Source organism: Bombina bombina, chromosome 2 (genome assembly GCF_027579735.1).
Source record: "Bombina bombina isolate aBomBom1 chromosome 2, aBomBom1.pri, whole genome shotgun sequence".
Taxonomy (NCBI): domain Eukaryota; kingdom Metazoa; phylum Chordata; class Amphibia; order Anura; family Bombinatoridae; genus Bombina; species Bombina bombina.
The window spans coordinates 985,159,243-985,185,825 of NC_069500.1; the positions used below are offsets into that span (position 1 = coordinate 985,159,243).

At 35.1% G+C, this 26,583-nt stretch overlaps 1 protein-coding gene across 1 annotated transcript in view; it reads left to right on the forward strand.

Moving 5' to 3' along the window:
• ARHGEF38 (Rho guanine nucleotide exchange factor 38) overlaps window positions 1–26,583 on the forward strand; it is a 124,192-nt gene that overhangs the window by 54,229 nt on the left and 43,380 nt on the right. The window contains 2 exon segments of the mRNA XM_053700799.1: window positions 1,983–2,130; window positions 13,672–13,689. Coding sequence (XP_053556774.1) covers window positions 1,983–2,130; window positions 13,672–13,689 — 166 coding nt within the window.

The following is a 26,583-nucleotide window of genomic DNA, read 5'->3' on the forward strand; positions in this document are numbered from 1 at the left end:
TCAGCTAATTCATACAGGTTGTGTGCAAATGACTCCACGGATTCTCCCACACGCTGAGCGCGTTTATGGAAACAGGCCCTCTCATGAATCATATTACATTTTGGTACAAAGTGAGGACTGAGTTTGTTCATGAATATTTCAAAGTCAAACTCTTCCTCTTAATGGAATGTAAAGGCATTAAACACCGGATCCACATCTTTCCCCATAGAGTATAAAAGAGAATTAACTTTTACTTCACCACTCTCCTTGTCCATCTTGGAAGCTATCCTGAAGCGTTGAAACCGCTGACACCATGTGGGCCAAGCTGTAGGCTGAGAGAAATTAAAAGGCTCTGGTGGGGTAAACTTCGACATCGTCATTAATTATGAAACAGAAGAGCAGGCAAGTACTTCTGACACCATGTCATGAGATGCAGGACACAGCATAGAAGGTACAACGCTATTTTATTGCAGAGCATAGAAGTATACAGACTGAACAACACAGACATATACTATAATGGCTATAAGCAACGCCCCCATCTGGTGACGTCACACTTCTACTCTCATCACAGAGGGATTAATGTGTCCTTCTCTATTAATAAAGCCATAGGTGTCCTTATCAGCCAGTGAAGATTAGTAAGAAGTACAGAACCAATACTGCAGTATTAGTTTACATTTAAAGGGACAGTAAAGTGCAAAAAAGAAAACATGTTAGAGCATGGTATTATTGCACTTTTGATTGCATATAATTATGTATTTAACCCCTGCAAAGTTCCAGAGCAGCAATGCACTACTGGGACATGACTTGACCCACTGGTTGAGCCAATGACAAGAGGTATACTAGTGTAGCCCCAAATCAGCAGCTAGCTCCCAGTAGTGCATTACTGCTCCTGAGCCTATTTATGGGTCCTTTTCAACAAAGAATAGCAAGAGAACAAATTAAATTTGGTAATAGAGGTAAAATGCAGTCTCTTAAAATGACATGCTCTTTATGAACCCTTTAAAAAACTTTTACTTTTTTAGCAAAAAATAAAAGAAATAACAAACGATAATTAGACAGACAGACAGATATTTTTGACATATGTTAATAAAGTTATTTGAACTGCATGACAGAAAAACTCTTGAGTACAATGTTTCTTTAACCAGAACTTTCAGAACCAGCCAGGGCAGAGTTTACGGCTCAGTCTTTTTATCGTTGTGTGACTCAGGTGTACGTTATTATTAATTCCTGATGAAAGCTTTTCTTAATTAGTACACATCAAATAGCATAGCTGCTGGTTTGTGTGTTAAAGGACCACTCAATGCAGTATAATTACATAATTAACAAGTACATAATAAAAAGACACTTACTCTGAATTTCAAATAAGCAGATTTATTTTTTTTGACAAATTTATTTTTCTCTGATTTTCCGACCCCCTGTATCATGTGACAGACATCAGCCAATCAAAGACTAATATACCCTGTGAGCTTGTGCACATGCTCAGTAGGATCTTGTTCCTCAGAAAGTGTGAATATAAAAAGATTGAGCAAAATTTGATAATGGACATAAATTGGAAAGTGTCTTAAAACCGCATGTTCTATCTGAATCAAAAAAGTTTATTTTGACTTGAGTGTCCCTTTAATATTGCTTTGCTCGCCTTACTGACTCTAACCAGAAGTATCATCCTTGTTTATAGAACAACAATTCCCAGTATTGAGTCACTAACACAGAACAGGTGTGTGAGAGCACAGCAATCCGGGCAGATCTGCAAAGCACTACATAAATTCAGTATGGGGCAGACAATACAGGTGAATGTGCTCTTGCATTCTAAAGCAAAGTAGGAAATAAAATACAGGCAAACAAATCCTAAAAGCAGTTCCTTTTACTAATATAATAAATGGGTAGTCGTTCAATAGATACAAAGACCTGCATATTTCTGTAGGCGCTCGGAGCTGAGAGACAATAACTAAATGAACAAAAAGAACATATTGTCTACATGAATGCATTTATCTCTCTGTTTTTAGGGGACGTTTTCTTAGAGATTAAAGGCCCATTGGAAGACGTTTATAAAATCTATTGTTATCACCACGATGAAGCGCATAGTGTGTTGGAGTCTTATGAAAAGGATGAAGAACTGAAACAGTATTTAAGACATTGCATACAAGCCCTAAAGTAAGATGTTTACTAATGTTGCGCTCTTATTGTTTTTGTTTTTTTCCTCCTTGGTTATTTAATGGTTGTGATTAGCATTACCATGAAAAGCTTAATTTACAATGTGATTCTACAAGATTTCACTTACAAACATATAAGCATTCAAGTTTACAGAACTGGACTCCTTTGTGATGAGCTGAAAATAACACGGGAAGGATTTTCTTTCCATTAGGACAACTACAAATAGATTCCAAAACACTAAATATAGTAGAAAAACAAAGAAAAACTGAACAAAGAGATGCTGTAGGGCAGTGGGAAGAGAAGGCTGGTATTTTTAAGGTCCAGGTCAAAGTGATAAATAAAGATTAAATATAGAAATAAAGATACAGTATCATTTCTTCTAAGTGTATTGGAATCTAAATATAAACATGTGATCATTTAAAGGCACAGTCAACACCAGACTTGTTATTGTTTAAAAAAAAAAAATTCCTAGCAGCTTTAACTCCTGGTCTATGCTGTATAATTATTTATGCAAATGTGTGCTAATGAGTTAGACCCCCAAAAAATTCCAGAAAGGTGGCAGCCCAAAGTATTGATTAGACATCTTAGATAATCACGCCAGAGCAGGGAGATCACCAGGCCCTTAGAAAGAGCAATAGAAAATTAAAATGTTAGTACATTCCAATATTTAGTACCTCTCTTTCACTCTGTCTTGTAAACCTTCTTGTTTGCACAGCCATAAGTACTGACATATCCATGTTAGATGGGGATAAAACAGTTATTTCAGATGACAAAATAAATGTAAGGGAGCTGTTTATAAATAAGCAGATAAACATGGATAATTTTAATAAACAATAAAGGGCAGGGGGGAAAAGTATACTGTCCCTTTAATACATTTTAAAAACTGGCTATAAACTGGAATTTTAACATTTGACTCTAGGGAAGAAGGAAAGGGAATGTCATAAGAGGTGAGGATAAGGAAGTGGAAAAGTGTACCATGAGCTGTGCAAACAAAAGTAAAAGGCAGAATAAAAAAAATAAAAGCAAGACAAAGTAGTGGCAATTTGTTTGTATGTTGTCCCATAATAATGCAGAGGATGGTGTAATGGTCGCTCATAACAACAGGAACAGAGAAACTAAAAAGAGTGCAAAAAGCAGGTGTGATTTGGTTGGTGTCAAGCTAAACATGAAGGGTGCAGGAAGTGCTGGTACAGAAATCTCCCCCTGTTATTTATAAAATCCTTCTCCATGCGTAGAGCATTGAAAAAAAAAAGCAACACTTGCGAACTGTGCACAGCGGGCCCTAGAAATGTTTGTGGGTGCTACACCAATAATAATTGTGGGAGTCCTCCTCCCTAGAACTGAAAACACACACAAAAAATAAGAGTACATATGCTAAAGTGTAGGAGTACAAAAGGCTAAAGTGTAGGAGTACAAAAGGTTAAAGTGTAGGAGTACAAAAGACTCCTTTAAAACATTTGGAAGAGAGGTAAAATCTACAACTGGGTATATGGCCAAGCAAAAAACAAGGTAGATAACTACCTGCACCCCTCTCCATATACAGTGTACTCCATAAAAAAGGTTGTGATACTGCTCATGTCTGCAAGTCTGGCACCAAGAGATTACTTGCTAATAGTATCAGTGCGCCAGTCATGTGTACTACAGAAGATAAAGTAATCATGTTCCAAACCTGGCAGGAAAGCAAAGAGATGTTGTGATAAAAGACCTACAATTATTATAACGTCTCAGTGCCTTCCTGGCTAATTAAACCGCTTTAAAGGCACATGAAACGCATTGAGTTTCAATTCACTTCTTTTATCAAATTTACTTTGTTTTTATGGTACTGTTTGTTGAAGATGTATTAAGATAGGTAGCTTGCACATTTTGGAGCAGTGCGTGACACAAAATACTGCTGGTGCCTACTGTTCTTGCAAATGTGTAACATTCCATATATTGCTCAAGTCACATGCACACTCCTAAACTTTCCTAACTGCTTTTCAGCACAGGATACCAAGAGAAAAAAGTAGCTTTGATAGAAGTAAATTGGAAAGTTTTTTTTATTATTTTATTTTACACTCTATCTGAATCATGAAATACTTTTTTGAGGTTTTATGTCCCTTTAAACACAAACACATTGCAGGCAGGATAGACAGGCATACATTAAGACGCTCACAACATTCCTCCTTCTTTAATAATCCCTGTATATTACCTCCATGAAGTACATTTCCTGTATCTCTATATTGTATAAGCAGCTGTGACTGCTGCCCCCAGAGCTAAGGCTGAGTTTCAGAGGCAAGAAGCCACCCAAGCCCCCTATCAGCCCATTAGTATTCTGCCTCTGTTTAATCCACCCCTGTAGGGCAGGAGACACAGGGGCTATGCAGATCCTACTGTTGCTTGGCCACCCTGTTCCACCCATCACTCTCCATTCTCTACAGAAACCTGCACATTGTACATTGGTAAAATCTGAAAGTAACTATAATAACCTTTTAAATAAATGTTAAAGTATTTAAAAAAATACTTCAAGTGTTTGGGCATTTTATTATTGCACTATTACTTGCATATAAATGTTTAACCCATGCCAATGGGTTAAACACATAGTTAAATTCAGCTGCAAAGCAGCAATGCACTACTGGGACCTAGCTGAGCACATCTGGTGAGCCAAAGACAAGATGCGCATGTAAAGAGACAGATAGCTTCTGGTAGTGCATTGCTTCCCCTGAGCCTAGGTATTATTTTATGTTAAAAAAGAATACCAAGAGAATAAAGTCATCTAAAAAGTCTCTTAAAATTGCATGCTTTGCCTCACTGGTTTTTTAACCTGTCCTCAGGCCTCCCTAGCAGGCCACATTTTGAGGATATCTGAACTAGAGCACAGGTGAAACAATCAGATAGTTGGTAAACATGGTTATTTCACCTGCTCTCATCCAAGGTAATCCTGAAAACCTGGCCTGTTAGGGAGGCCTGGGGACAGGTTTGAAAACCAGTGCTCTATCTGAACCATAAAAAATTTAATTTGACTTTTATGTCCCTTTAAAAAATATTTCATAAAAAGAGGGGAAAAAGAGGGAAAATGTCAGCTGTACAGAAATGTATATATGGTAGGAAAAAGGACAGTAATTGCTGGCGTGATTACTGCAGCCAGTAGGTAACAAGACTAATAGTAAGAAGGTGTCGAATATTAACAAAGCAATACCATAGCATGTGGGGTATAGAACTTGTTAGTAGGAGGGTTTTCAAGAAGATGTTTCTCACTTATCCTAAACTTGATCCCAGCGCAGTCGCTACTTTATTAACTTAAAAAAAGTAGTGAGTGCTCATTGTCCATAATTCTTAGATTAGGTTAGAAGGAAGAACACCGAGGCGACAGATTCTTCTCGTCATGATGACAGTTTCTGCTCTATTTTGTTACAAGGGTTTTTTTCCAAAATGTTTTGCAACTTTTTAGCAAATTTCTTTAATGCTACAGAAAACTAGTGGCAGAATATTTATTTTAGCTTTTCCATGTTAGCAAACTGATCAAACTCTCATCACAATGATTTATTGACGGATTGCTTGCTGTACCCGCATGTAAAGGGACAGAACACACCTTGAAATTTTTATTTAAATGTTGTAATTTAACAACTTTGCAATATATATTCATTATTTCTTTTGCACATTTTCGTGTAATTTTGCTCCGACAATTGAGCAATTTCTAATCCTCACAATTTAAAATGCACCCTGCTGACTTCTCAAGGTTAAAGGGACAGTGGACTGTAAAATTAGTTTTCCCTTAGGGTGCTTCCAATGACTCATTATACCAGCTGCAGAGTTTAAAGTGAATGGGAAATTGTTCCTTTGATTTATATTTTGTATATGAAATAGCTGTTACTGCTAATTGAAACCACAACTCAATAAAATAGATTTGGTTGTAGGGAGAGCAGACCCATTGGCTTATCTGTCTAATTATTAACACAAAGTCATCCCAATCTTATTTCTCACTGTTTACTCAGCACATAACTTAGAGAGAAAAATGGAAATTAATTGATTTCATTTAAACCTTCTTTACATTTTTTTTCTATAACAACTACTTAAAGGGAGATTTTGTACACTAGATTTTTCTTTGCATAAATCTGATGATCCATTTATATAGCCCATCTGGGGGTGTTTTTGTAACAATGTATAGTTTTGCTTATTTTTAAATAACATTGTGCTGATTTTCATTCTCCTAACCAAGCCCCAAAGTTTTATATGTATACTGATGTATATAGACTTCACATTGCTTCTGTGTGTATAATGGGTCTATTCATATGCAGGGGAAGGGTCTGCTTTCAGCCCCTTTCAGTGGGTGTCCCAGACTAACCTCATCCACAGAGCTAAACTGGGAGCTTCTAATAAGTTTTTAAAAGGTTTTTTACTAGATTTTAATATCAATATATGTGCATATTATTTTTTATAGTAGTGTCTATTACGTGCAGTAAAATGAAAATTGGTGTATACTGTCCCTTTAAGCACTGAAATGTTCAGTGTATGTGGGAATACAGCAGACAAAATCAGCTATTTTAAATGGCAAAATAAAGGTAAACAAGCTATTTCTAAACCATTTATTACACTTCAGCAGGTAAAATAGATAATTGAGAACACATTAAAGGGGAGAAATAATTAGAGTTCACTATCACTTTAACTCTGCTACATATCTGTCCCTAATTTGCTTTATCATATAACAACTGCAAAACTAAAGCCCAGATTTGCTTATCCACATAAGGCAAATGGAGAGTGGAGATTAGCAATTGATAAATAATTGCAGTAAAAGTTATGTTAATAAAAAAAAAAAGTTAATACTTTGCTATGTTATTCTATAGCCCAGAAAGCACATAAACAGCAGCACTTATCAAAAAGAGGTTGTTGGGTTTAGTTTTTTTTGGGGGGGGGAAGATATATACACAATGTTTTAGGGGTCACCTTGTCATGTGTGACTCCTGAAACGTTGTTTATATATATATTTGTATGCTGTTTATGTGCTTTCTGGACTTTTTAACAGCGTGCACTATCAGTAAGGTGTGCTGTAATTTTATGTTATTCTATAGCAACAGAAATGTCCTGTAATTACAAGGTGTTTACTGTCCCTTTACTGATAAACATGACTCCTAACACAGTATCCGCTAATATCCAAACAGACAAACAGAAAGTCTCTGGGCTTTTAGAAAATATAAACATGTTTGTTTTGTTTACAAGGCAACAAAAAACAGACATGAGCATGACTTAAAGGGACAGTCTACACCAAAATTGTTATTGTTTAAAAAGAAAGATAATACTACCTATTCCCCAGCTTTGCACAAGCAACATTGTTATATTAAAGGGACATAATACTCATATGCTAAATCACTTGAAAGTGATGCAGTATAGCTGTAAAAAGCTGACAGGAAAATATCACCTGAGCATCTCTATGTAAAAAAGGAAGATATTTTATCTCACAATTTCCTCAGCTCAGCAGAGTAAGTTCTGTGTAAAAAGTTATACTCAACTGTTCCCAGCTGCAGGTAAAAAAATAAAAAAAATGAAGAAATGAACAGCAGCCAATCAGCATCAGCAGTGCTGAGGTCATGAACTTTTACTGTGATCTCATGAGATTTGACTTGACTCTCATGAGATTTCATTGTAAACTTCCTTTACCTGATTGGTGAAATAAGATGAGAGTGCACGATGCTCATCCCTTCAGATGTCCCAGGACAGACACACTAAAATGCTGCTTAGAAATCCTTTACAATGGGAGGTGGCTACTGAGGAACTTTTGAGGTAAAATATCTTTCTTTTTTACATAGAGATGTTCAGGAGATATTTTCTAGTCAGCTTTTTACAGCTATGCTGCATCACTTTCAAGTGTTTAAACATTTGGGTATTATGGCCCTTTAACATGCTTTATAACATTTAAACCTCTACATGTTTGCCTGTTTCTAAGCCTCTTATCACATGATTTTTATTAGCTTTTCACAACAAGAGACTGCTCATTCATGTGGGCCATATAGATAGCATTGTGCTCACGCCCATGGAGGTATTTATGAGTGGTTTGCTAAAATGCAAGTTAATAGATAATAACTAAAAAGTTGTGTGATCAGGGGGCTGTCAGAAGATGCTTAGATACAAGGTAATCACAGAGGTTAAACGTAAACTGAAGAATGGGTAATAAAGGGATTATCTATCTTTCTAAACAATACAATTTTTGGAGTAGTCTGTCCCTTTAAGAGCTGTCACATTACACATTTCAAGGATTCAGCATTTAGGGTCCCCCTGCCCATCAGTTCCGCTCTCCTCACAGCAAATAACCCCCAACACCAACACCTGAAATCTAGACATAAAAAAATATATATTTTTTTCTTAGTTTAAGAATTTTCACAACTTCCCCTCTTCTTCTTGATCCTCACCAACTTCAGTTTCTGGTTCCTTCTCTATTAATACATAATAACACCCCAAATAACTGATTGGTAGGGTGACCATATTAAAAAGGGCAACATATGAAAAATACATATGTCAGGGTTCTTATTCAAAACATTTATTTAAACAGCCCTGACATATGTATTTTTTCATAAGTGTCCCTTTTTAAAGCAGCAATATGGTCACCCTACTGATTAGGATTGCAGGTCTATGTGTGTGGGGAGTTCCTGACGAACAGTGTCCGTTCACGTTTAATTAACCTGATTATAACCAATCAGGATAGCAAAATATTTAACTAGATTAAATAACATCAATTATCATGATTATTTTTCCAGAATAAATTGCAGAGGTTTTTTTTTATTTATAAATATTAAAGAAGCTAACTACAATGATTTATGAGAACTTTTATCAGATCACATTTGTTTTTGTTATACAATTGTGTAAATATTATTCACAGTGTAATTCAACACAGGGAATAGGCTTCCATTGTCATTTTATTACATGTAGTTCTATGAGTAATTTTAAATAAACAAATAAATAAAATGGGAAGATGGAAATAGAAATAAAGAATTAGGCGGTTTGTATTTCAAAGGGCATAAAAAAGGAATTTAAAATGCACAATAATGAATCTTTGTATGCAATATAATGTATGTAAATAAAGTGAGTAGCAGCACTACTGTCTCTGCTGCTACTCATATATATTTGTATTAGGGCTATGGGGCAGAGCTAGGGTTGTCCCCTTAGTCATGCTTTAATGAAACATTATGAGTTATACATGCTGTAGGATGTGCAGTGAGAAACATGCATTGTGACCCTAGCTATATTCAAGTTCCTCCCTGCACACCCTGCAGCATGTATAACTCATAATGTCATAACAATCCTATACAAAGCCCTGGATATCTTTGAACCCTTTGACTGTATACATTTGTGCTGGAAATATTTTTGCTATTGCAATATAATGTACTCAGAGCAGTATGCAGGTACTTAGTAGGAGTTTGTGTACATAAGAAAAATTACTATTAAAGGAACAGGAAAAAACATTGAGGTTCTAATATAACATGTTTCATTATGCACAGTAAAACAAATGTAATTATCTATTTTGCCCCCTTTGTGGATTTTCTACTCCTGAAAACTAAAGGAGCATATGGCAGACAATCCCGGTCATATCTCTCTCCCTAATTTGCTATTTTTATCTTATGTTAATATTTTCTACTGAATGCAAACCATGAGGATTTTGTTAATATTTGTTTGTCTAATAATCTTCCAGCTCTTCTGATATCTTAAACAGATATTAAAGTCAAAATTAAACTTATATGGATTGAATAGAGCGTGATATTTTAAACAATTTTCCAATTTGCTTCTATTATCAATTTTGCTTAGTTGTCTTTGTATCCTTTGTTAAAGAGTAAACCTATGTGATCTCAGGAGCATACACATGTCTTTTGCCATCTGGCAGCAGTGTTTAACAATGTTTATAACAATTTTATACATAGTGGCAACTTGCAAGCAATGCTGCAATAGACTTACGCACATAAGCTCCCCTCAGCCTGCCTATCTTTACTTTTCAATAAAGGATACTAAGATAACAAAGCAAATGTGATAAAAGAAGTGTAATGAAAAGTTGTTTAAGTCTACATGGTCTATCCGAATCATGAATGCTCATTTTTTAATCTGTTGTAAGGCTGCATGAGACTGTTACAATTACAAAGTGTTTATTGTGCCTTTAAGGGCCATAATACCCAAATGTTTAAACACTTGAAAGTGATGCAGTATAGCTGTAAAAAGCTGACTAGAAAATATCTTCTGAACATCTCTATGTAAAAAAAAAAAGATATTTTACCTCAAAAGTTCCTCAGTAGCCACCTCCCATTGTAAAGGATTTCTAAGCAGCATTTTAGTGTGTCTGTCCTGGGACAGCTTAGGGGATGAGCCTCATGCACTCTCATATTATTTCCCTATTCAGCTTACTATGAAATCTCATGAGAGCTAAGTCAAATCTCATGAGATCACAGTAAAAGAGTTAATTACCTCAGCACTGCTGATGCTGATTGGCTGCTGTTCATTTCTTCATTTTTTTTTACCTGCAGCTGGGAAAAGCTGAGTATAACTTTTTACACAGAACTTACCTTGTTGAGCTGAGGAAATTGTGAGGTAAAATATCTTCCTTTTTTACATAGAGATGCTCAGGTGATATTTTCCTGTCTGCTTTTTACAGTTATACTGAATCAGTTTCAAGTGATTTAGCATATGAGTAGTATGTCCCTTTAAGTGATACGTTATGTTAGCTGCTGGGTAATGATAAATAACAAATTAATTAAATTAATTTATTAATACATTTTATAGAACAAGTCATCAGAAAATGAGGTATTGGATTCAAATGTGTGGGAGGGTTTTCTAGGATAAGTTGTTGTACACTGTGCTAATCTAGTTCTATGGTACCCTAAAATGATCTGTTCTTAATTTGACATACAGTATATGAGACATTTGCATACATTGCCACCTAGAGATAATGGTAAACATCTTATCAAATTGCTTATAAAAAATAGCAAGTTCAAGCCTTTCTAGTTAAAATTTGTTAACTTTTTTAGACATTTTTCTGACAAGGAGAGTCAAACCCTGAATATTAATAGACCAAGAGAGTGTAAACAGTAAACACTTGGAACTGTTGATATTTCTATGGCTTTAAAGTGCACTCCAGATAGTTGTAACTCTACTCTATTTGGTGTGTGTGTGTTTTTTTATGTCCCTTTAAGATATTCTAAGATGGTGTCCAATTATTATTTCAGTGAATGCACAAAACAATTGATAAATGTAGTTGCTTGCGGGTGGTTAAATAATGACCTTTAGATCAAAGCCGGCACTGTGTTTATGTTTCAGCAAGGAGACCACACAGACACCTTGGTCTGTTTTTATGTACAACTTCACAATATTTATCAGCAAAACAGATTGATCCGCAGCCTGTAGAGGACCTTCCCTAAGCAAATAATCTGCCAATTCCACCCACATCACAGGGATGTGTCTGGCTTTAAAATGCCTTTCTTTTTAGCAAATATAAAAGGCGCCTCTGTGTGTGACACAGCAACCCAGTTGGTATTAAAATCAAAGAATATGAAGACGTTAATGATACTGAATTGGAGGCTTTGTACAGCATATTAACTAGATGGAAATGTAACTTAGTAACTTATAATTGACTACAGGTTTTTATGCAGCTTTGAATAAGAAAAAAAGGGGGGGGGGTAAAATAATGAGAATATGTATTATGTTTCTATAGAAATTAAAGAATCTTAAACAATGACAGCCCTATATACTACAATTAAATAGTGTCTTAAAAATAATCTATTTTTGACAAAGTATGGTTTTCAGTTTGAAAGAGAAATTGGAACTTACTTGTTTATTAAAGGTAGATAGTATAAAAAAATATACTAAATATAAGTGAAATATAATTTTTTTATGCTCCTATAGAATGTTTCAGTTCACCAACAAAACTTGTCCATCAATAAAGTTGTCATTTTCAAACAGAGAGCAAAACATTACTGTTAAAATTAGTTGTGCATAGATCTTTGCTGATAGTGTCAGTATCAATTTAAAGGGACAGTCAACTCAAAATATTTTATTGTTTAAAAAGATAGATAATCCGTTTATTACACATTCCCCAGTTTTGCACAGAAAATATGGTTATATTAATACACTTTTTACCTCTGTGATTACCTTGTATCTAAGCATCTTCTGACAGCCCCCTGATCACATGACTTTGTATATATTATCTATTCACTTGCATTTAAGCCAATTAGTGCTGTGTTGTGCACAACTTACAGGCGTGAGCACAATGTTATCTATATGGCTCACATGAACTAGTAATCCCCTGTTGTGAAAAGGTAATAAAAAAGCATGTGATCAGGGGGCTTTCTTTAGTGGATTAGAAACAGACATACATTTAGAGGTTTGAATGTTATAAAGTATATTAATATAATAATGTTGGTTGTGCAAAGCTGGGGAATGGGTAGTAAAGGCATTATCTATCATTTTAAACAATAACAATTTTTGTGTTAACTGTCCCTTTAAAGGGCAGAATAATGTTATATAATTCTGCACACAGTGCAGAATTATATAACATTATTTTAGCGGTAACTTCAAAAATTAAAAGTATTTCTAGATTTTAAAGGTGTAACAATGGCCTCCGTTCCAGAATCTACTGAGCGGGCCTTGGATAGATATCCAAAGCGCTTCCCGGGCTTGCTGGCTAGTCACAGCACGCCCAATCCCGTTATTGGACTAAATGTAGCTCGCTCCCACTCTGGTCTAGAAGCGGGAGCGAGCTACATTTAGTCCAATAGCGCAAGCCAGCAAGCCCGCAAAGCGATTTGGATATCCAAGACCCGCTCAGTAGATCCTGGAGCAGAGTCCAACATTACACTTCAAAATCTAGAAATAATTTTAATTTTTTAAGTTACCGCTAAGATAATGTTATATAATTCTGCACTGTGTGCAGAATTATATAACATTCTGAATGTTTACTGTCCCTTTAAGCAGCTTTACATTAAACTTGTATTACTGCTTAAAGGGACATGACACCCACATTTTTTCTTTCATGATTTAGAAAGAGAATGCAATTTTAAACATCTTTCTAATTTACTTATATTATCTTATTTGTTTTATTCTCTTGATATTCTATTCAGAAAAGCATATCTAGATATGCTCAGCAGCTGCTGATTGGTTGCTGCACATAGAAGCCTTGTGTGATTGGCTTACCATGCGCATTGCTTTTTCTTCAACTAAGAATATCTAAAAAATGAAGCAAAATAAATAATAGAAGCAAACTTTAATGTTGTTTACATTTATATTCTCTATCTGAATCATGAAAGAAAGATTTTGGGTTTAGTGGCCCTTTAAGCACAATATAGGAAATTTGAGGTTAATGTCAGTGTTTTTTTAAGTTATTTTTGCCGTATGGAGTTTTCATTCTTTCATAGTAGTTTTAGCATTATCCTATTCATTTGGTAATCCCTATGATTGTATTACTAATGCAATCCCTAATTTTCTAGTACGGTATTAACTATATGTTGTGTTTTCTTCTTATCATTGCTATACTTTTATTAGCCATCCATATTATTTCATACATTAATTCTTTTTTTTCTTTCTTTCTTCCTACAGAAAAATATATGAAGAACAGTAAGTATCTGTACATATTTTCATTTATTTATAATAAAAATAGCTGTATCTTGTCATTAATACTATTAGGTAGGTTAATATAATGTCATTAATTTAATGGATATGTTTTCAAACATAAATATGACACAACATCTTTTGTTTTATAATATACAGTACTACAAATCATACATGCCTTTTTATTGATTGATTGTTCTAAAAATGTTATTTATGGGACATTTCTGAGACCCCAAACCTCACAAGAAGTAAAAAGTCCAGTCCCCCTCATTTAGTTTTTGCTACAGTAGAGCTTATCCTGGATAAATGAAGGATAACAGACCATTTAAAATGTTGTTGTTACACAGTAATGCAAGTAATGGTATGGTTTGTGTAAGGGTTAACCCTAATGCAGTATTTTCTGATTTGAACTGTGTCTCGCTACACTGACATTATAAATACAGCACCTGTTTGGTTGCTTTGTTATAATCAGTGCTATGTGGGCACCAACAATGACTTATTATTAAATGGACAGTCTACTCCAAAATTGTTATTGTTTAAAAAGAGATATCATTGCTTTATTACACATTCCCCAGTTTTGCACAGCCAACATGTTTATATTCATATACATTTATCCTCTGTGATTAACTTGTAGCTAAGGCTCTTTTTGACAGCCCCCTGTTCACATGGCTATTTATTATCTATTGACTTTAATTTTTAGCCAGTTAGTGCAGTGTCATGCACAACTCCACAGGAGAGAGCACAATGCTATCCATATGGCTTACCTGGATTAGCAGTCTCTTGCTGTGAAAACCTAATAAAAAAACATGTGATAAGAGGCTGTCTGTAGTGGCTTAGAAACAGGCAGAAATTTATAGGTTTAAAGGAACATTAAACACTTTGAGATGATAATAAAAAATGATAAATCATATATAGAAATAAACCTCTGTAATATACTTTCATTATTTATTTTGTCCCCTTTTCCTGTAATTCCATTCTGAAATTGTGACTGAGCTTTTCAGTTCATGTTAGAAATGAAAGTGCAGAACACTGTTAAATTCCACACAGCCATTGGCTGCACACTCTAGTGACCTATTTATAACTGTTTCTAATTGGCCACAGCAGAGAAGGTAACCTAAGTTACAACATGGCAGCTCCCATTGTTTTAGACACCAAAACTTAACACAATATTTAAACAGCTAATAAAACTTTTAAAAATACATCTACATGTTATTCTCATGCTAAACTTTTCTTTGAATGCTTCATTTTATCTAGCATTGATTTAGTGTTTAATGTCGCTTTAAGTATTTTAATATAACAATGTTGCTTGGACAAAGCTGGGGGATGGGTTATAAAGGCTTTATCTATCTTTTTAAACAATAACAATTCTGATGTAGACTGTACCTTTTAAGTTATTGTTTAAGTTATTTGGCTAGAGTTTACAAGAAAACATTAGAAAAAAATATAGTCCTGAATTTTAAACTTTAAGTAAATCTGTGCAATTTTTTTTCTAACATATCAAAAATCGAAACCTATGTTTAACTTCTTTTAAGTTGCAAAGGTGGTGCACTTCTGTGATGCTCCACATCAGGATAAGATCAGTGATTAGCATATAACTGAATGCCCCATGATTATGTGATTGATGTATTTGATGTCAACTAATTACATTTATGATGTAATCTATGATGAGAATGGGAGGTGCAATGTCATGAGTGATGTCATCTATGATGTCATAAAAAATCTTACTTGGGAAGAGGGAATACTTAAAAACTGGGAACACTGTCACAAACATATTTTGCATATGATATGCAGGTATATCTATTTATCTATTTTCATGCAAAGAAAAATATTTTTTATTCATAACATATTAACATAAAACCTGTTATGGGTACTTTTCTGTAACCCTTTGCAAAGTGAAAGACCTCTCTTTTAGCCAACCTTAAAGGGACATGAAACCCAACATTTTTTTGTTTGTGATTCAGATAGATCATGTAATTTTAAACAACTTTTTAATTTACTTCTATTATCAAATGTTCTTCATTCTCTTGATATCTTTTGTTGAAAAGCAGGAGCATGCACTTCTCTGGAGCACTATATGGCAGCAGTTTTGCAAGACTTTTTATCCATATGCAAGAGCAGCAGATGGTAGCAATATTTCTTGTCATTTTGTGCTCCAGACACCTAACTAGGTACCTCCGCAAGAAAGAAACCATGGGAACAAAACAAATTTGATAAAAGAAGTAAATTGGAAACTTTTTTAAAAATTGTATGCTCTTTGTGAATCACAAAAGAACATTTTTTTGGGGGGGTTTCATATCCCTTTAACTTTAAATATTTTCTGACAAGTTGTCTTTAATCAGATTTTGTTTTCACTTTGCTGATATCTAATGTCATTTAATTTGTGAAAGAATGAAACAGCAGTCTATGGGTAGGATTGTTTGTTCATGATTTATAATGGCAGATGCAAACTACTGGGGGGGGGAAATTGTGATTAAATTGTGTTGTGACATAAAATTCTGGAAAAACACTACAAACTTAACCTCTACAATAATACCTCTACAATAGTTTGATATAGTAATCAATCATTATTTAGTTCCACTACATTATTAACAATTCTGAGAACTTTATACTATGCCAGTGCCAATTAACTTTTATACCAGGCCGGAGCCAATTAACTTTTATACCAGGCCGGAGCCAATTAAAGTATTATGAGGAGATTTTGTCTGATGAGGAAGATGATAGAATTGTATTAGTTACCTGCACCATTTTCTTTTTTCTTTCTTATACAAACGCATCTAATTGTTTTACTTAGAATTTTCTACTAGAAGCTTTTCAGTTACTGATTTGTCACATAAAGGTATAACTTGTTTTACGAGTAATCAGAAATTATAGTCTAATATCAGCTTTTTTTCCTGTTCAATACTTCTGACAGACAGAAAAGGAAGCTAGGTCTGATCATATGAATCTTATTGTTTTTACATCAATTAGAGGCATATTTACTCTGCATATTTATCTTGTACAAGAGCAAACTGTCCAGGAAATATCCATGTTTGCTCACCGAGTGCCCGGATCCAACACAGAGCGTATGATTTCATAAGGTTGAAAACTGGAAATAACAAGAAGTGTCTGGAGACACCAAGTGGTGTTCAGTGTGTTACAGACAGGCATTTTTTTACCTTTGGAAGCAAAATGTGCAGTTTACTGCTAACACACTAGACATACAATACTTGTAATCTTGTAAACCAAAAATAAAACGTAAATTGTTATAAAAAAAAAAAAGTTGCCTAAAATGTGTATTTTATCAAGTCTAGATAAATACAGCATACATTATGAGGACTTCATTAAAATTAGAGAAGAACCATATATATTATTATTTAATTTTACCCAATCACAATTTTTAAGTAAATTAAAGAGTAATTAAACTACTAATTAAAACTTGTATCAATAACATTCTAATGCAATAATACCATTTAAAAAAATAATTAAATGAAAAATACATTCATTAGAATTGTTTTTGCTCAAAAGTCAGTGTATTGCAATTGCAGAACACAGCTGGTAAGCGAATCAGAAGAATACAGAAAAAAAACTATTATTATGGACCATTATACTTAAAATATGTTTCTAGTTCCCTGTGGAAAATTCATGAATGGTAGTACTAGTCTAATTTAATCAATAACAATAAATACAATCTTATATAAAAATCAAATAATTTGCTATATATGTGATGATAAACTGAAAAGTTAAAATATAAAGATGTAAAATAGTATTGAAACAAATTAAAAAAAAATCCTGCTGTAATCAAAAAGCCTCTATTATAACCAATGATCTTTATAGAAACATGTTTCTGTCAAAAGATCTTTATATGTAGTTACAAAGCAAATGTTTAAAAATCATGGTGAACCGTATACAGGTAGCCCTCAGTTTACGCCGGGGTTAGGTTCCAGAAGGAATGGTTGTAAATCAAAATCGTTGTCAATTGAAACCCAGTTTATAATGTAAGTCAATGGGAAGTGAGGGAGATAGGTTCCAGGCCCCTCTCAAAATTGTCATAAGTAACACCTAATACATTATTTTTAAAGCTTTGAAATGAAGGCTTTAAATGCTAAACAGCATTATAAACCTAATACAATAATCACACAACTCAGAATATATAATTAAACTAAGTTAAATGAACAAAAACATTTGCTAAACAGCATTATAAACCTAATAAAATAATCACACAACACAGACTTCACTTGCATTTTTCTGCAAACAGTTCTTTCTATGCATTCCAATCTGGACTGATTTATAGACAGGAAGATCTTGTTCCTTTGAAATCTGCTCAATAGCTCAGGTCTGGTTAAACTGAATAATTTCAGCTTGCTTGGCTTTGCTGCAACACAAGCGGACAGCTCCACCTACTGGCTATTTTAATAAATGCACTGCTTCTCAATGCTTTTCAATAGCAGTCACATGACTGGAAAAAAGGTTGTTATTCTGAAACTGTGTAAATTGAACCGTTGTAAAACGAGGGCCACCTGTAATAATATTCTACCTGGGAGTCATGAACAACCTTATTAAAAGCCTCCTCATCTGTGGTCCTTATTATTTTATTCTGGATATGATGGTGCTTCCAGAAAAAAAAGTCGCCCAGCTTCCAAAACTACACTGTCATGGTTCCAGTGCAAAATGGGACCAAGCTGCTGTTGAGCTTTTACAGTGAGGGTCCAGTTTCCAATTTGTATAATCAGATCCGGAATGGAAGCAATATTTTAGATGGCCTTTAATTCTTCCATTCTAAGGAATATACGCTATCTATAACCTACTTTTTAATATAGCAATGGAATTCTAATACTGGGCACTCTGGCCGCCCACTTCAAAATTAATTTTTAAATGAGGTTAGAAAAAAATTATTACATTTAACCGATTTTGCTGTTTCCTGATTAAAATGTAATTCAAATAAAAAATGTCTATTGTGTATATAAAAGAGCAACGGTTAAAAATATTTTTTTTTCTGCAAGAAATCCGGTACAGTTCTAGCTGTATAAAATGCTACCAACACTTAAAAGAGGTGCTTGAGTGTGTGCTAATTTCTAAGTAAAAAAATTGCTCATAGGCTGAAAGGGACAACTCCCACAGCTTTATTTGTGGACCTAGAACAAGAGCATTTGTTTAAAAAAGTAACACTTTCTAAAATATCTTCTTTTAGGTAGTACAAATACTGACTTTAACATCCCTTTAAGGGGATGTTCTGTCATGTATATTAAAGGACAAGAATTAGATATGCTAAAAATACATTTGTTTGTTTTTTTGCATGAAAACAAAAATACTATTTAACCCTTTAAGGACACAGCTTTCAGTTTGCTCAATTGTTTTATGATGGAAAAATTCCGTCATATGTCCTTAAGAGGTTAATTACTTAAATTGTTGAAACTAACAAGTTTCTTTCATGTAATTAGCAAGAGTCCATGAGCTAGTGACGTATGGGATATACATTCCTACCAGGAGGGGCAAAGTTTCCCAAACCTTAAAATGCCTATAAATACACCCCTCACCACACCCACAATTCAGTTTTACAAACTTTGCCTCCTATGGAGGTGGTGAAGTAAGTTTGTGCTAGATTCTACGTTGATATGCGCTCCGCAGCAAGTTGGAGCCCGGTTTTCCTCTCACCGTGCAGTGAATGTCAGAGGGATGTGAAGAGAGTATTGCCTATTTGAATGCAGTGATCTCCTTCTACGGGGTCTATTTCATAGGTTCTCTGTTATCGGTCGTAGAGATTCATCTCTTACCTCCCTTTTCAGATCGACGATATACTCTTATTTATATACCATTACCTCTGCTGATTTTCGTTTCAGTACTGGTTTGGCTTTCTACAAACATGTAGATGAGTGTCCTGGGGTAAGTAAATCTTATTTTCTGTGACACTCTAAGCTATGGTTGGGCACTTTATTTATAAAGTTCTAAATATATGTATTCAAACATTTATTTGCCTTGACTCAGGATGTTCAACATTCCTTATTTTCAGACAGTCAGTTTCATATTTGGGATAATGCATTTGAATCAATCATTTTTTCTTACCTTAAAAAATTTGACTCTTTTTTCCCTGTGGGCTGTTAGGCTCGCGGGGGCTGAAAATGCTTCATTTTATTGCGTCATTCTTGGCGCGGACTTTTTTGGCGCAAAAAATCTTTTCTGTTTCCGGCGTCATACGTGTCGCCGGAAGTTGCGTCATTTTTTTGACGTCCTTTTGCGCCAAAAATGTCGGCGTTCCGGATGTGGCGTCTTATTTGGCGCTAAAAAAAAAAAAAAAAAAAAAAATATGGGCGTCGCTTTTGTCTCCACATTATTTCAGTCTCATTTTTTCTTTGCTTCTGGTTACTAGAAGCTTGTTTATTGGCATTTTTTCCCATTCCTGAAACTGTCATTTAAGGAATTTGATCAATTTTGCTTTATATGTTGTTTTTTCTCTTACATATTGCAAGATGTCTCACGTTGCATCCGAGTCAGAAGATACTTCAGGAAAATCGCTGTCTAGTGCTGGAACTACCAAAGCTAAGTGTATCTGCTGTAAACTTTTGGTAGCTATTCCTCCGGCTGTTGTTTGTACTAATTGTCATGACAAACTTGTTAATGCAGATAATATTTCCTTTAGTAATGTACCATTGCCTGTTGCAGTTCCTTCAACATCTAAGGTGCAGAATGTTCCTGATAACATAAGAGATTTTGTTTCTGAATCCATCAAGAAGGCTATGTCTGTTATTTCTCCTTCTAGTAAACATAAAAAATCTTTTAAAACTTCTCTCTCTACAGATGAATTTTTAAATGAACATCATCATTCTGATTCTGATGACTCTTCTGGTTCAGAGGATTCTGTCTCAGAGATTGATGCTGATAAATCTTCATATTTATTTAAAATGGAATTTATTCGTTCTTTACTTAAAGAAGTACTAATTGCTTTAGAAATAGAGGATTCTGGTCCTCTTGATACTAATTCTAAACGTTTAGATAAGGTATTTAAATCTCCTGTGGTTATTCCAGAAGTTTTTCCTGTTCCTAATGCTATTTCTGAAGTAATTTCCAGAGAATGGGATAAATTGGGTAATTCATTTACTCCTTCTAAACGTTTTAAGCAATTATATCCTGTGCCGTCTGACAGATTAGAATTTTGGGACAAAATCCCTAAAGTTGATGGGGCTATTTCTACCCTTGCTAAACGTACTACTATTCCTACGTCAGATGGTACTTCGTTTAAGGATCCTTTAGATAGGAAAATTGAATCCTTTCTAAGAAAAGCTTATCTGTGTTCAGGTAATCTTCTTAGACCTGCTATATCATTGGCTGATGTTGCTACAGCTTCAACTTTTTGGTTGGAGACTTTAGCGCAACAAGTAACAGATCATGATTCTCATAATATTATTATTCTTCTTCAGCATGCTAATAATTTTATCTGTGATGCCATTTTTGATATTATCAGAGTTGATGTCAGGTTTATGTCTCTAGCTATTTTAGCTAGAAGAGCTTTATGGCTTAAAACTTGGAATGCTGATATGGCTTCTAAATCAACTCTACTTTCCATTTCTTTCCAGGGTAACAAATTATTTGGTTCTCAGTTGGATTCTATTATCTCAACTGTTACTGGTGGGAAAGGAACTTTTTTACCACAGGATAAAAAATCTAAGGGTAAAAACAGGGCTAATAATCGTTTTCGTTCCTTTCGTTTCAACAAAGAACAAAAGCCTGATCCTTCATCCTCAGGAGCAGTTTCAGTTTGGAAACCATCTCCAGTCTGGAATAAATCCAAGCCTTCTAGAAAGGCAAAGCCTGCTTCTAAGTCCACATGAAGGTGCGGCCCTCATTCCAGCTCAGCTGGTAGGGGGCAGGTTACGTTTTTTCAAAGAAATTTTGATCAATTCTGTTCACAATCTTTGGATTCAGAACATTGTTTCAGAAGGGTACAGAATTGGTTTCAAGATGAGACCTCCTGCAAAGACATTTTTTCTTTCCCGTGTCCCAGTAAATCCAGTGAAAGCTCAAGCATTTCTGAATTGTGTTTCAGATCTAGAGTTGGCTGGAGTAATTATGCCAGTTCCAGTTCTGGAACAGGGGATGGGGTTTTATTCAAATCTCTTCATTGTACCAAAGAAGGAGAATTCCTTCAGACCAGTTCTGGATCTAAAAATATTGAATCGTTATGTAAGGATACCAACGTTCAAAATGGTAACTGTAAGGACTATCTTGCCTTTTGTTCAGCAAGGGCATTATATGTCCACAATAGATTTACAGGATGCATATCTGCATATTCCGATTCATCCAGATCATTATCAGTTCCTGAGATTCTCTTTTCTGGACAAGCATTACCAGTTTGTGGCTCTGCCGTTTGGCCTAGCTACAGCTCCAAGAATTTTTACAAAGGTTCTCGGTGTCCTTCTGTCTGTAATCAGAGAACAGGGTATTGTGGTATTTCCTTATTTGGACGATATCTTGGTACTTGCTCAGTCTTTACATTTAGCAGAATCTCATACGAATCGACTTGTGTTGTTTCTTCAAGATCATGGTTGGAGGATCAATTCACCAAAAAGTTCATTGATTCCTAAGACAAGGGTAACCTTTCTGGGTTTCCAGATAGATTCAGTGTCCATGACTCTGTCTTTAACAGACAAGAGACGTCTAAAATTGATTTCAGCTTGTCGAAACCTTCAGTCACAATCATTCCCTTCGGTAGCCTTATGCATGGAAATTCTAGGTCTTATGACTGCTGCATCGGACGCGATCCCCTTTGCTCGTTTTCACATGCGACCTCTTCAGCTCTGTATGCTGAATCAATGGTGCAAGGATTACACAAAGATATCTCAATTAATATCTTTAAAACCGATTGTACGACACTCTCTAACGTGGTGGACAGATCACCATCGTTTAATTCAGGGGGCTTCTTTTGTGCTTCCGACCTGGACTGTAATTTCAACAGATGCAAGTCTCACAGGTTGGGGAGCTGTGTGGGGATCTCTGACGGCACAAGGAGTTTGGGAATCTCAGGAGGTGAGATTACCGATCAATATTTTGGAACTCCGTGCAATTTTCAGAGCTCTTCAGTCTTGGCCTCTTCTGAAGAGAGAATCGTTCATTTGCTTTCAGACAGACAATGTCACAACTGTGGCATACATCAATCATCAAGGAGGGACTCACAGTCCTCTGGCTATGAAAGAAGTATCTCGAATTCTGGTTTGGGCGGAATCCAGCTCCTGTCTAATCTCTGCGGTTCATATCCCAGGTATAGACAATTGGGAAGCGGATTATCTCAGTCGCCAAACGTTGCATCCGGGCGAATGGTCTCTTCACCCAGAGGTATTTCTTCAGATTGTTCAAATGTGGGAGCTTCCAGAAATAGATCTGATGGCGTCTTATCTAAACAAGAAACTTCCCAGGTATCTGTCCAGATCCCGGGATCCTCAGGCGGAAGCAGTGGATGCATTATCACTTCCTTGGAAGTATCATCCTGCTTATATCTTTCCGCCTCTAGTTCTTCTTCCAAGAGTAATCTCCAAGATTCAGAAGGAATGCTCGTTTGTTCTGCTGGTAGCTCCGGCATGGCCTCACAGGTTTTGGTATGCGGATCTTGTCCGGATGGCCTCTTGCCATCCGTGGACTCTTCCGCTATGACCAGACCTTCTGTCGCAAGGTCCTTTTTTCCATCAGGGTCTCAAATCCTTAAATTTAAAGGTATGGAGATTGAACGCTTGATTCTTGGTCAAAGAGGTTTCTCTGACTCTGTGATTAATACTATGTTACAGGCTCGTAAATCTGTATCCAGAGAGATATATTATAGAGTCTGGAGGACTTATATTTCTTGGTGTCTTTCTCATCATTTTTCTTGGCATTCTTTTAGAATCCCGAGAATTTTACAGTTTCTTCAGGATGGTTTAGATAAAGGTTTATCCGCAAGTTCTTTGAAAGGACAAATCTCTGCTCTTTCTGTTCTTTTTCACAGAAAGATTGCTAATCTTCCTGATATTCATTGTTTTGTACAAGCTTTGGTTCATATAAAACCTGTCATTAAGTCAATTTCTCCACCTTGGAGTTTGAATTTGGTTCTGGGGGCTCTTCAAGCTCCTCCGTTTGAACCTATGCATTCATTGGACATTAAATTACTTTCTTGGAAAGTTTTGTTCCTTTTGGCAATCTCTTCTGCCAGAAGAGTTTCTGAATTATCTGCTCTTTCTTGTGAGTCTCCTTTTCTGATTTTTCATCAGGATAAGGCGGTGTTGCGAACTTCTTTTGAATTTTTACCTAAAGTTGTGAATTCCAACAACATTAGTAGAGAAATCGTTGCATTCTTTGGATGTTGTTAGAGCTTTGAAATATTATGTTGAAGCTACTAAGTCTTTCCGAAAGACTTCTAGTTTATTTGTTATCTTTTCCGGTTCTAGAAAAGGCCAGAAAGCTTCTGCCATTTCTTTGGCATCTTGGTTGAAATCTTTAATTCATCTTGCCTATGTTGAGTCGGGTAAAACTCCGCCTCAAAGGATTACAGCTCATTCTACTTGGTCAGTTTCTACTTCCTGGGCGTTTAGGAATGAAGCTTCGATTGATCAGATTTGCAAAGCAGCAACTTGGTCCTCTTTGCATACTTTTACTAAATTCTACCATTTTGATGTATTTTCTTCTTCTGAAGCAGTTTTTGGTAGAAAAGTACTTCAGGCAGCGGTTTCAGTTTGAATCTTCTGCTTATGTTTTTCTTTAAACTTTATTTTGGGTGTGGATTATTTTCAGCAGGAATTGGCTGTCTTTATTTTATCCCTCCCTCTCTAGTGACTCTTGCGTGGAAAGATCCACATCTTGGGTAATCATTATCCCATACGTCACTAGCTCATGGACTCTTGCTAATTACATGAAAGAAAACATAATTTATGTAAGAACTTACCTGATAAATTCATTTCTTTCATATTAGCAAGAGTCCATGAGGCCCGCCCTTTTTTTGTGGTGGTTATGATTTTTGTATAAAGCACAATTATTCCAATTCCTTATTTTATATGCTTTCGCACTTTTTTATCACCCCACTTATTGGCTATTCGTTAAACTGAATTGTGGGTGTGGTGAGGGGTGTATTTATAGGCATTTTGAGGTTTGGGAAACTTTGCCCCTCCTGGTAGGAATGTATATCCCATACGTCACTAGCTCATGGACTCTTGCTAATATGAAAGAAATTAATTTATCAGGTAAGTTCTTACATAAATTATGTTATCATGTTGTGCATGGATTCTTAGGAACAGATTGCTTACTGGTTGGATTGGATAACAGGGACACACCTCTACCAGCATAAAAACAAAGAAAATGTTTATTTTCAGTACAGGAACTCTAACAAAATAGTACCGGTAATAATAATATAAAATAATAATAATAGTAATAATAATAAAATTGCAATTCATTTTAAGACACCTTCTTCTATATGCAACACAGAAATGAAATGTTCCTTTAAGATTTTATGTTTGGTTTTCCCCAGTCACTTCCTGCAATGATATCATACATGGTTCTGCCCATAATGAGGATTGTTTGATTGCCTTAGGGGGTAATGTAATGAAGCTTGTAGCTGTAATATAAACTTTGTATGTTATGGTTTATTTAGTTGTTTGAAAAAAAAAAAACATGAATCTTATTAGATCATGGAGCTAAGTCATGTTTTCCATTAACTGATTGAAAGTTATAGGGACACTGTGCTCACATTTATTATATTATTTACATTTTAGTTAAAGGGACACAAGTCAAAATTAAACTTTAATTATTCAGATAGAGCATGCAATTTTAAACAACTTTCCAATTTACTTCCATTAAAAAAAGTGAACAGTCTTTTTATATTTAAACTTTTTTTATTAACCAGCTCCTACTGAGCATGTGCAAGAATAAGCGTATATGCATTTGTGATTGGCTGATGGCTGTCATATGGTACATGTATGCATTTGTGATTGGCTGATGACTGTCACATGGTACGTGTATGCATTTGTGATTGGCCGATGGCTGTCACATGATACAGTGGGAGTGGAAATAGACATAACTTTTAAAATGGTCAGAAAAAAAAATCTTCTATTCATTTGAAGTTCAGATTAAAGGGACAGTTCACCCAAAAACTTTCTCCCCTTTAAATTATTCTTAATGATCCTTTTTACCTGCTAGAGTGTATTAAATTGGTTGCAAGTGGCTCCTTTACTCCTATTTCAGCATTTGAAATAGCTGATTTAGCTTTTGGTTTCCCAATCTATACTGAAAGTTTTGATACTGGCGTATACGCTATTGACAAGCCTAAGTAAACACAGCCAGCAGAAGAGATTACACCCTCAGTGGGGGGCATGATAGTTAAGTAATAAAATGATAATTTTCCATTGTTCTCTCTATGTATTGAGCTTTGGTGTTCCAGACAAATATAAGATAAGGAAGCAAGTCTGCGTACATAAAAGTGATAACATAATGAGATCTGATATTACCTGAAGCTCAACCCATTGTAATAGGCTGTGGTTTCAAAGCACACAACCAGCTACTTTAGATACACAAATAAACCCGAAAATGCAATTTCTCAAATATTTTATACTGTGCAGTTGGTATAACATTTAAAATACATTTATGGAAAAACAATTTTACAGTGTACTGTCCCTTTAAGTGCTATTGCATTGTCTTGTTATCTTGCATAGTTAATTATGCAAATCTACTGTGTTGACTGGTCCTTTAAATGAAATAGTAGCATTTAAACATGGTGATTTTTTTTAAAAATTTGTCTGAAAAAAATCTGAGGGAAAAAACTGCTTCAATTTATAAGTACCTTCTAATATACTCTCATTTCCTATAAAATATAATTTTAACAATAGCAACCTAAGTTAACCATGTGTTTAACCCCCACAAAGAGGTTAAACACATAGGTAAAGTCCTGCTTGAGCCACAAGCATTGCAGCTCTT